This window comes from Platalea leucorodia (genome assembly GCF_965183815.1).
Source record: "Platalea leucorodia genome assembly, chromosome: Z".
NCBI classification, from domain to species: Eukaryota; Metazoa; Chordata; class Aves; order Pelecaniformes; family Threskiornithidae; genus Platalea; species Platalea leucorodia.
The window spans coordinates 56,419,315-56,430,566 of NC_138858.1; the positions used below are offsets into that span (position 1 = coordinate 56,419,315).

At 38.4% G+C, this 11,252-nt stretch overlaps 1 protein-coding gene across 3 annotated transcripts in view; it reads left to right on the plus strand.

The window, feature by feature from the left end:
* Positions 1-11,252, plus strand: part of GAK (cyclin G associated kinase) — a 74,882-nt gene that overhangs the window by 56,961 nt on the left and 6,669 nt on the right. For all 3 annotated transcript variants that reach the window (XM_082336812.1, XM_082336813.1, XM_082336814.1), the window contains 5 exons: positions 3,546-3,680; positions 4,045-4,164; positions 7,551-7,763; positions 9,136-9,284; positions 10,682-10,858. In XM_082336812.1, coding sequence (XP_082192938.1) covers positions 3,546-3,680; positions 4,045-4,164; positions 7,551-7,763; positions 9,136-9,284; positions 10,682-10,858 — 794 coding nt within the window. The remainder of the gene's footprint in view (positions 1-3,545; positions 3,681-4,044; positions 4,165-7,550; positions 7,764-9,135; positions 9,285-10,681; positions 10,859-11,252) is intronic.

The following is an 11,252-nucleotide window of genomic DNA, read 5'->3' on the forward strand; positions in this document are numbered from 1 at the left end:
AACTAACTGGAGAAGGAAGGGCAAATAAGAGCGTGTTCTCAAATGACATATTTGGAAGAATTGTGTTCAGAGAGCAGAAGAAAGTGCAAACGTGAGGTCATTAAAGTGACACACAATTTTAAACTAACTAAAAATAAATCAGTAATGTCAGTGTTCATTCAAAATAAGCTGCAGCATGAGATATGGTGAATCTACTGTTGGAGCAGTAATAAGTGTCTAGAATTAAATTTTAGTGATGGATAAGCTTTCTTTGGTAGTAAACAATTACTAAACCTCTATAGATACCAGGAGAAAAGCTGTTTCAGTGAACACAAGTTCAAGAATGAGAATTTTAGACTTGTATTTCTCAATGTTGCTTGAAATTTAAAATCGGGAGTTTTAAAATGTACTTTCAATTTGTAGGAAATGTAGTTCTTAAAGAATATCTGGTCTGTTAAAGTGTTCCATCCTGTAATATGAAAGTGTTGCTGCTAAAATGGCAGTGTATTAACAAGGTAATTTAATTTTCTGTGAAAAGCTGTAGTAATTTGGCAGAGAAGCTAGTAGGTGGGATGGCTGTTCACTTCAGAATCAATAACCTGCTCTTAAGTGGCCACAGTTGCAAAAACAAGCTATTGTCAGTAGCTGGAGAAGTGTCCATTTTTCCTTAGTAGGTATCTGCTCAGTAAGCATTTTTGAGAACAGAATTGGTTTGTTTGGATATGCAACTAGCAGGTCATCTCTAATGCAAGTTGAGTGAGGAATGTATTTCCCTCTGAGCATGAACTGATCTGATCAAAAGATAGCAGGAGATCTGAAAGGTGATCAAAAGAAAGCTGAGTGACCAGTGTAGTCTCCTGAGTAGAAGTTAGTTTCTGTGATGACTGTGTTCTCAGTTAGGCTTTAGACAAGGTTAAAAAAAACCTTGCATCATACTAAACCAGCCTCTTGGTTCACAGAAAATCCTCTTGTCCTCTGCGATTAAAGGATTTCCTGTAGAGATGACAAGTTCAATGAAGAAAACCTGATGTGAAGTTGTGTGTAGGATATAATAAAATGCAGGTCTCTTGTTTTTGGGAAGCTGGAAAGTGTGATCTGATTACCACCAACTTATTCTTACATCTTAGCTTGGTTTGAGCAGTGTTAGTAAAGAACTATGCCCTGACCTCCAGTCATTTACTGCTGTATGGCTAAGGATTATAAATATGCGCATTAAAGAAGAACTTCAGGGACAAGCAGGTGTGGATCTGTTTGCCCATGATCTCAATTGCTTCAACTTCTGGAATATTTAGCTATGCTTCATATTTTACGCTTTCTTTAGGTATTCTGCTCCTTTACCTTAATGTATCTGTATGAACTCTAGTGTGTCAGGTTGCAAAAATAAAGGAATCAGCATGTGGTCCCATCACACCTCTTCAGAATATGTAGAAGTCAGAGTATCATGTCGGTAATGCTATTTCTTGGTGTTAAAATCTATTGTGATTCCCAAGTTGTACAACTAGAAAGACTATAGCATAAGAATAAACAGTTCCAGGAGGTGATGAGTCTTATCTGTTCAGTATATTGCACGTTGTACTCCATTGTTTCAGATTTTTCTGATAAATGTAGTGGATGTATGTGAGCTTGTGCTATTCATAGTGAATTTACTGCTGTACATTGCGGTAGGCTACTCCTTGCTTTGTTCAGAGTGGGGGAGGTGATGAACTTGACTGCTCTTAAACCAGCAGTTATAAAACACCTGATTCCCATAGTGTATTCTCAATCTTTCAAATACATTCAGCTGTAGTTTACTTTATTCTTATTTCTCTCAACTTGGTTTTATCATAGGAAAAGTATTAATTCCGTAAATGGTTGTAAATTTCCTCATGCTGCTATAAAAATCTTGTAATAGCAGAGATCATAAGCCAAAATTATTTCCAGCTTAAAAATCAATACTAATATTAATTCAAGGCCCCCTTAATGTTTGGGAGTGGTTTATGGTACAGTAAATTTCTAAACTGATGAATAGACACTTTTGGGTACTTTGACATTTATAGCCAGTGACACTGCTGTGTAGCAGATCACTGGGGTCCTGAGTACTGAGGCAAATACATACTGTTTCTCCGTGGTTTCAGAGGCAGGGAGATGAGGCTTAAGTCTGGAGAAAGGGCTGAGAATTGTGCTATACCTTCAGAAGACTTTGGCGGCTACTTCATGCATTTTATTCTGATGTTTGCCTTCACATGCAGCAGAGATGACTGTTCTAATACAGGCTCTTGGCAGACATTTGTTGCAGAGTATTTGATGTGCTGTCTTTGCAACTGTAAGATCTAAGTATAAATAGAATTAGTGAATTGAAGTGGTGGAGGGGATATTTAATTTGCTTTAAATTCTTTCCTCAAATAAAATAGCTTCTGTGGTTTGGTATCAATATTCAGGATGTGAAGCTCAGAAGCTGAGGGAAATGAAAAGCTGTGATGTAGTAGTCAAAATATCCAAAGCATCAAAATGTCACTATTTTTGTAAGGATGGCTGGGTTAGCTTTCCAAATGTTAGGTCTTTGAAATGTCTTAAGCACCACTAAACATACTGGTTTTGCTGAAATATCATGTCTCCCTGTAGCACTGACTGTTTTCATAGCTTTGAAGGGGCAATTGCATTCCAAAGCTGTCCTGCTTCGCTGTGAGTCTCTGCAAGCTGTGGTCAAAGGGAATGCTCAGAGCTGGCATGCAGCTTTGGGTGTTCCTTACTTAGGACCTCTCATTCTGAGGATGGCTCACCTCATACTGTGTGTGAGTGAGAAAGGGGGGAATCATTTGCAAGCATCAGGGGTGGCAGTTATAACCCTGTGTTGGATGGGACACTTCCCAGAAGTTAGTGGAAGCATCCTTGCATCCTTTTGAATGCAACTGTTTCATTGTCTGTTTTCAATTAACATGGTGGTTTTGCTTTGCACATAGAAAAGCGGCTCTTATCCATGGAACTAGTGAGTCTCGATCTTTTCCCAGTCTTTTCCCAGAAGAGAGAAGTCTTCCTGTGTCCTGCTCTTTAATTGCATGTATTCATTCATGTATTGAACCTAAAAAGGCTATTAGTTTGTCAAGAGCTCCCTTTGTCACATGAGGCTTGGGGTAGTCAAACTTGCAGTTTGAAGTGACCTGGTTCCACCTGTGTAGCACCCAGACTGCTGAGTGATACAGAGCACCATCTCATGAAGCACTGCTGCTTTCTGGCTACCTGCTGTGTTGTCAGGAAGAGCAGTGTGCCCTGAAGCCTTCCCTTAGCTAGTCTTTTTGCCCAGGAGACCTAAGCTGTTAAATTCATAGCATTGCCTGTGCGTGAAAATATCTTCTCTATGAAGTGCATGGGATGTTTCAAATACAAATGAAGGAATCCCAGTGGTAGAACCCTTCTGAGTCCTCTTTAAGTCCATGATTGTGTTATGGAGAAATTGAAGCAAGCCATGTAGTTGGCCGTTGTAGCTGACAATGTGGTACACAGCTCTATTGGTATTGGCAAAATATCCATTACTGTGATGGTTTTCTCAAAATAATAATCATAAGATTTTTTTTTTTTTTCTTCTGTAGGGAATTTGACACCAGACCCACCTAAAATATCATCTTCTACAAGCCACCCAGATCTTTTAGGTGGATGGGATTCTTGGGCAGATTCCTCAGCAACCAGCAATGTAGCATCACCACAGTTGAAGCCTCTTTTTGAAGGTATTATGAAATGAAATTTTTCCATTAGAGGGTATAAGGAACCCTCCAGACTTGGTCAGTTTAATCACCTGAAACTGCTTAATGTGTCTTTATGCCTTTTTCCTTTGTTGCTTAAAGGACTCCATGCTTTTGTGCTTAAATGCCCCTTCAGTAAGGCACTTGTGTGGTTTTTCAGAATAAGTTCAAGGCAGAGGAACCAAATAGTTTCAGTTGTCTATAGTAATGGTGATCCTTGTCATGATAAAAGATGTCATGGAGCAGAAAGCTGGGGAGGTTTACACGAGGTATTGTGGAAATAGTACTTTTATTCATTCTCTCAATTTCCAAATACACCAAGTACATGATACGTTTTCTTATTATACAGGTCAACCTTTTACCACAGGGAGCCAGTCCAGTGTGTCTTCGGGTCTGTCTTTCAGCCAGGCTAAATCTCAGAACTTTGATCCTTTTGCTGATCTTGCCAATCTTGGATCTGGTCTTCCAGGTAAGATCTTTTAAGGGACTACACTTAATGCCTGTGTGGTTTGATTTGCTTCTTGTACCAATAAATGCAACTGATAGCTTATATAAAGGAAAGTCTTTCCTTTTAATTGTTAACAACCAGCTTGAGGCAGTTGCTAAGAGCAGACAAGTAACAAGAAAAGATGAAATCTTTACAGAGATTGTGTGAAGCATCTAGAATAATATTTCAGAAGATAACCACAGCTGTGATTTAGAAACAGTATAGATACTTAATACTTCAGAATCTAGTTGAGAAGGTAAGAGAAACCAGGGGTTGCTGATTCAATAACTGAGCATGAGGTTTCTTATCTAGCATTGATTGGTACCATGCTATGAAGGATATAAAATGAAAACTGGATTAAATTCTTTGTTCGGTTCAAAGTGACAGTTGTTTTCCTTTTAATTCAGTACTTTTCTTTGAATTCAATAGCTCTGCTACTCAAATTTGTCATGTTTTGTAAGATGAGCACAAGTCAGGCCCATACTTGTACACCTGTACCATGAGCATTATGAACAATTGTCAGTTTGCAGTGGTGTGCACAAGAAGTTATGGAAGATGAGACACATCGCAGAGTAACACTTGCCCCAGGATGTTATATTCACCCCAAACTCAGGAATTAGCTCTGCAGCATTCTCAAACAGCAGAAAAACTAAGGGCAATAAAAAGAGCTGAGGTCTTTGCATTTCAGGACCACACCACCATAGCAACTGGCTGATTTGTAGCTGTTAAATGTGACTAGCTGCCAAGAGTTGTAGGAACTATTTGGAGCAGCCTATAGTTGGCTGAGTTGCTAAATTGCAGAAATGTGCTTTTCCCTTAGCTGGGAGCTGACAGAGGTTTTATCCTGTTGCCTTGGCAGTTAGCATTGTGTATTGAATTGAATATCCTCTAGGTGGAATTATATAAACACAAGGTAACATACAATGTTTGGCTTCTTTATGCTGCCTGTACATAATTACTTGCAAAACGCTAGTGTTGAAGCAGTACCAATAAGGGTGCTCTGCAGTAAACCGTTTACAAAAATTTTCTAGTTTAATAATTCAGGTTAATATGGACTTGTTAAATCTATAGATAGTGTGACAGTAAAAAATATCCATTTCCCTTTGACTTGCAGGTGCAGGTGAACCAGTGGAAGAAATTGTACTGATTTTAGCAGGATTTAGGTCAATTCATTAGTCTTTCAGTTAACTTTCAATAGGAAAAATGACTGCATTAAAAAACAGCCAGATGTCACTGTGCTAGTTAACCTTCTCAGGCTTGAACTGAATTTTTAAGAAGTTACAAGAACTGGAGTTTAGACTCAGTGTTGTCTTTTTCATAGGTGTTTTTTGGCCTTCACATACAAGTCATTATGCTGGAAGAAGAGTTGCTTAATTGGGAATGCTATATGAACAGAAAAGAAACAATAGCTAAAGACAGTAGTAGTGTATTAAGCTAGTGGTAGGATACCAATGGTGTTCTGTGATAGTTGGCGTTCTCACACTCTTAATTTCTAGGAATTGATCTTGTACCAGAAAGTAGGAGTGTGGTGTTGAAAAGTTCCTGCTGATAGTGAGGTAATGGCTTGTCCTACAGGAAGAACTGGTTGGCCTTGAAGACTGAAATAATGAATGTTCAATGCTTTGAAAGAGTAGTAGACTGATATTATTTTTCAGTCTGCAAGGTCATGTACTCTTAACAGGGTTGTTTTTCTGTAAATTTCACAAGTTAGAAGTGAAGGCGGAGTTGACTATGTAGTTGAGTGCTTTCATGAAAAAACAGTGCAATCCTAGATTTTATCAGGTGTTGTATTGCAATGCTAGGTTTTATCAGGTGTGGTATTTAGAGGTATAGTATGGTATCTTGTACATGGCCCAGGGGAGACATCCTCTTGTGTAAGCTGTTATAAGTATGAGCAGTAGCTACAAAAAGAGCTATCAGTAGAGCCAAGGTCTGGGGAACCAGTTTTGAAAGAGGAAACAGTTTACATTGCTGTGTATACCCTGACAAGCTTTGGTGGTTTTTCTGAGGCTTTAGGCTGAATATAAGGGGGGAAAAATAAAAAGAACAGGTAGGTTTATACTGGCTCGGAATATGTTTGAGCTGAAGCTTAGGTTCTAAGGAGCAGCAGCTGATTAATAACATATGTGGAGATGCAAATACTAATTCACCTTCCTCCAAGAAAATAATGACAGGATCATAAGTTTGTCACTCAAGACCAAGCTATAAAGATTTCTGGTTTTGAAGTGTCAGTATTTCATTCATATTATACTTCTTGGCTGGATTCAGGTGTGTAACCATATTTGACCACTAGTTTTGAATTGTGTTCTGTCATTTTTAGGGAATTCTTCCAATGTGAAGAGGTCTTAATTGGCTTTAGGATGCTATAAGTGTGGTATAAAATGTTTCTCTTCCAAAATGTCTAGCTTTATCTAAATTCAGTCATCATGCTATTTTTTCCCTGTGATGAGTATATGCTAGGTATATGCAACTTGTCAAGGGAACTGAGTTTCTAGGGATCTTTCCAAAGGAAGTCAATTAAGGGCAATTTAATGGTGGCTTGGTTTTGAATAAAAAAAATCTCTGGTTTATTCTCATCAATGAGACAAAAAGCTGAGTAATGAAATTAAAAGGTTGGAGCTTTATTCTGCTCAATTTGTTTACAGTGAGTATTGTAGAGTGGAGTAAAAGCCCTGTGTGTTCTTCCCAAAGTGAGTAGCAGGTGAAGCTCCTAAGCAGTGTTATTTATACTGGTTTAATGAAGAGAAATGGGATACTAAAAATTGAGTCAATATTATGTTGATAGAGGCCTATAGATCACACCACGGTGATTGCAACAGGCAGGCTTCAGTGCTTCTTTTACTCATGTGCAACATTCCCTGCTAATGCTGCTGCAGAATAATCACCTTGTCTTTCTTAAACAGTAGTACAAGAAATCACTAGACACTTTGAAAGCACTCATTTGAAAATATTCTCAATATATTACATTTTCTTGATCATATAATTAGTTTTTCAGTGTCCTCTGCATACTAACAGACACTGAAGTGTAATGAATTGGGAGGCAGAACTACTGTCACTGCTGAGTTATTTTCTGGCCTTACACAGGACTGGCCAATCAGACAAGAGTGAATGCTTCTGCTAAAGCTGACAGTTGAGAACTTGAGTTGTAAGAGGCTGGAGGACTTTCAGTAATGGCTCTAGCTCCTGCCATCCAAGTTACTTGTTAATGAGACTCTTAACTTCATTTTACACACTTTTCTGTTACACTTGCTCTTGTATAGCGGTATCACTGTGAACTTTGTGGTTAGATATCAAGACCAAACTGTCTTACTTGTGTTAAACAGGTGACAGATACCAAACTGAACAACTAATTTAGTCTTTATTGTTAGGTTCCTCCAGTGGCGGACTCTCGAGTAGTGGCTTTGGTCAGAAGACTGCTCCATCTCAGAAGTCAGGAAATCAGTGGCAGAAATCCACAAAACCACAAAGTACTTCATGGCAGTCCCAGACTAAATCCAGCACAGCAGCTAAACCCAATTACACAGTAAACTTTAGTGTTATTGGAGGACGAGAAGAAAGAGGAGTCAGAACCCCAAGCTTTGGTAAGTTTTCTGAAGGCATTATTTATGGCCTTTGTGCAGTTAGTCCAATGTGCGGTTAGCTGCAGAAACTCTTGTACCTTTGTCTTTTTATTTATGTTTAGGTTGTATCTAGTAGAAATCTGAAAAGAGCTTGGCAAATCTGGTGTCCTGCTTTTGCAAAGCTACACTAGAGTATTGCAGAGACAAGCTGACCATGGCCCAAATATTTGCAAGTTTGGGCATAAAGTCTCGAGGCTATATTTACTCATCCACGTGGGTACTGGTTTTGTATCACTGGGTTAGAAAGGTAAATTTGATCCATCCAGGGAGAGATGGTTGATAACGTGGCTTCATGCTAAGCTGCTTGTGATACACAGGTAAAAAGATGCAATGTTTTTCCTAGCTGAAGAATAGCGGCTAGTCTTAAGAAAGACTGAGGTTAAACTTACTGGCAATTCTTGTTTCAAACAATGATGGGGACAGGAGCAGGTGGAATTGTTCTTGGAACCAGTCCCTTAAGATTTTCCAACTGAGTAGGCAAACCGAGAGATACAGGGATTAGCATGGCCTGTTCTACATTAACCTTCTTGGAAAATTTTAATTTCCTGGTGGGTTGGTATTAGTATTATGCCTCCCTTTCACTGGCATATAAGTGAACAGCAGGCACTTCTGTAAGTTGAAATGATTCTTTTGATCTGTATCTGAAAGGAGGTGACAGGATGGAGAGGCAGTGGGCATAAGTTGCAGCACAGGAAGTCTGACTGGAGAACAGGGGAAAAAAAATTTCAGTTAGCATGATGAAATGCTGAAGCGGGGCAAGGGATGTTGTGATTCTTCATCCTTGAAAACAGGTGGACCTCAACTGGACAAGGACCTGGGAAATTTATCAAGTTGTCCCATTTTGAGTGGGGATTGGACTAGATGAGATCCTCTTCAGAATTCAGTTATTCTACAGTTCTCTAAATATTCTACAGTTCTCTAAAATTTGTTGGTTCCATAATGACTATTCATGTTGATGTTTTATTCCTTCATTATTCTGCATAAGTTTCAATATACTTAAATGTTGACTACATACTTTTGACTAGAGTATTGAGTATATGGTCACTTGAAAAACGGCTGCACAGTAGTTAGAATTACTTTGTAGTGGAAAAATGGAACCATTTCCAAAATCATTAATAGGTAGATGTGTACTCCCTTGAATCTCCTCCATTTTTGAAAAAAAGAGGACATGCAAGTATTTAGTCACATGTTCTTGTGGAGTTTATCAGGCCACTGAAGAATATTTATCATGGTAGTGAGAAATGTCATGCAGGTGTATCTAAGTGCAATGTATTTCCCCCATTAATGTATTCTCCTATATCACTTTTCATTTAATATTTTTCTCCTTTTATAGGTCAAAAGCCAAAAGTTTCAGAAAATGACTTTGAGGATCTCTTATCTAATCAAGGGTTTTCAGCTAAATCTGATAAAAAGGGACCAAAGACAATTGCTGAGATGAGAAAACAAGAAATGTCTAAAGATATGGACCCCTTGAAACTCAAGGTTTGTTTAACAGTGATTTTAATTTAAGTGCACATCTGAGCTTATACTTAGAACTACTGATAACAGAGCAGAAGGATACAATGACTAACAGAGCAAACCGATAAAGCAGAATGAAATTTTGTCTGTATTTAAATCATATGACTATAGACATTAATTAGCATGAACAAGAGTCAGATGGCAATGAAGCAGCAGTGACAACAGCACAAAAAGCGTGTGGATGGAACGCAAGTTCCTGTTTGTTTCAGCTAAGCTTGGAGAATTTAAGAACCTGTTTTCTTGTCAGAGTCCATTTCTTGAAGCCAGAACTGTTCTTTACCTCTAGTTTTCCCACTGGTCTCCTTAGAAAAGATAGATTTGGCCAATTAATACAAAACTACACTTTAAAAAACAGGCAGGTGAGAATAGCTCTCTTCAGGGTGACCACTTACTTGCATTTGCTGGTTAACGTGTGCTACTGCTGTCCTAAGGAATTACTAAAGGATGCAGTTCTGGAGATGGGCTATAGAACTAGTCTGTGGGCTGTTACCTGATCAGCTGTTCAGATTTCTTTGTATTACTCATTGATAGCATCACATAGTAATACACTTTCAGTTTTGTAGTCTTTATGGTGCTTTAGAAAAGTTCATGAAGGAACTTTTGGAGGGATGCTGAAATTTGTTTTCATGAAGCGTCTTACCTGAAGAGAGTGTGCACAGCTCATGGGTAGTTTTTAACACAAATCACCATAAGTAAAATAAATACAGGTTTTTATTTACCATACTCACTGCTAATAGAAGACAGAGATTTTCATATTACATAGCACAGTGTTTAATGAAGACACTGTATCACTATATCAGTGGCTTGAATACTGCAGTTAAAGTCTGTGAAATGGCCAGTTATTCTAACCAACTTTTATGAGGATATCTGAAAGAACGCTTTAGTTTGTGCACCCCTGCACGTTGCTTAAGTAAACATTAACTATTAATGTATGTCCTCTGAAACTTCTGTATGAATCAAGAACTTTAGTAAACTAATGTTGTGCCCTGACAGGGAGTTAATGTTAATTGTAACAGATGTTTTTAATTACTCCTGTCAATTCTCTTCTCATTAATTATATAGAGTTTTGTAATATGTAACTATCAGAAATTACTCTTGCAATGACTGAATTTCTGCAATAAACTAATAACAATGAGCTATTCCCTAGTGGCAGATGCAAAATATCACTTTTGGGTGGCTAATGATCTGGATGCCAGAAAGAAGAATGTAGTAAGACAGTTGGACTTGGGGGCTGAATGCAGCAAGACAACTGTACTTGGGTCTTAATCTTGTAGTCTTGTACAGAGTGAAGGTTATATCTCTAGGTAGACTGAGAATGCTTACAGTGATGCATTCAGTTCTATACATTCTGTTTTTCCTAGATTCTTGAATGGATTGAAGGAAAGGAGAGAAATATCAGAGCATTAATATCCACTCTTCATACTGTGCTTTGGGAAGGGGAAAATAAATGGAAACCAGTCAGCATGGCAGATCTAGTAACTCCTGAACAAGTAAAGAAGTACTACAGGAAAGCAGTGCTTGTAGTTCATCCAGATAAGGTGAGTGTGTTCCTCTGATCTTTTCTTTAGAAGGAATGCAAACTGCTTTTACCACACCATACTACTCACTGACATGTGCTGCAGCCTTGCTTCTTGATCAGCACCCTAGATGCTCTTCAGTTTGCTTCCATTGGTTTCTGAATTTGGTGTCCTACTGCATTCAGGCAGTACAAGATTTTTCTTGTCACCCTGACAGAGCACAGAATTCGACAGACAAATGTTAACAAATGAAAGATCCTGTAAAGGTTGTACTGAGCACCAAAGTCAGTTATGCTGGGTTCTGACTGACTTCTGGCAGGTTTAATGCTGATTAGTGGAACCTGCTTTATTTCTACCAGCTGATACTTCAAGTCTTTTAGGACTATTCACCAGTATATGAAGACTCAGAGGCTGC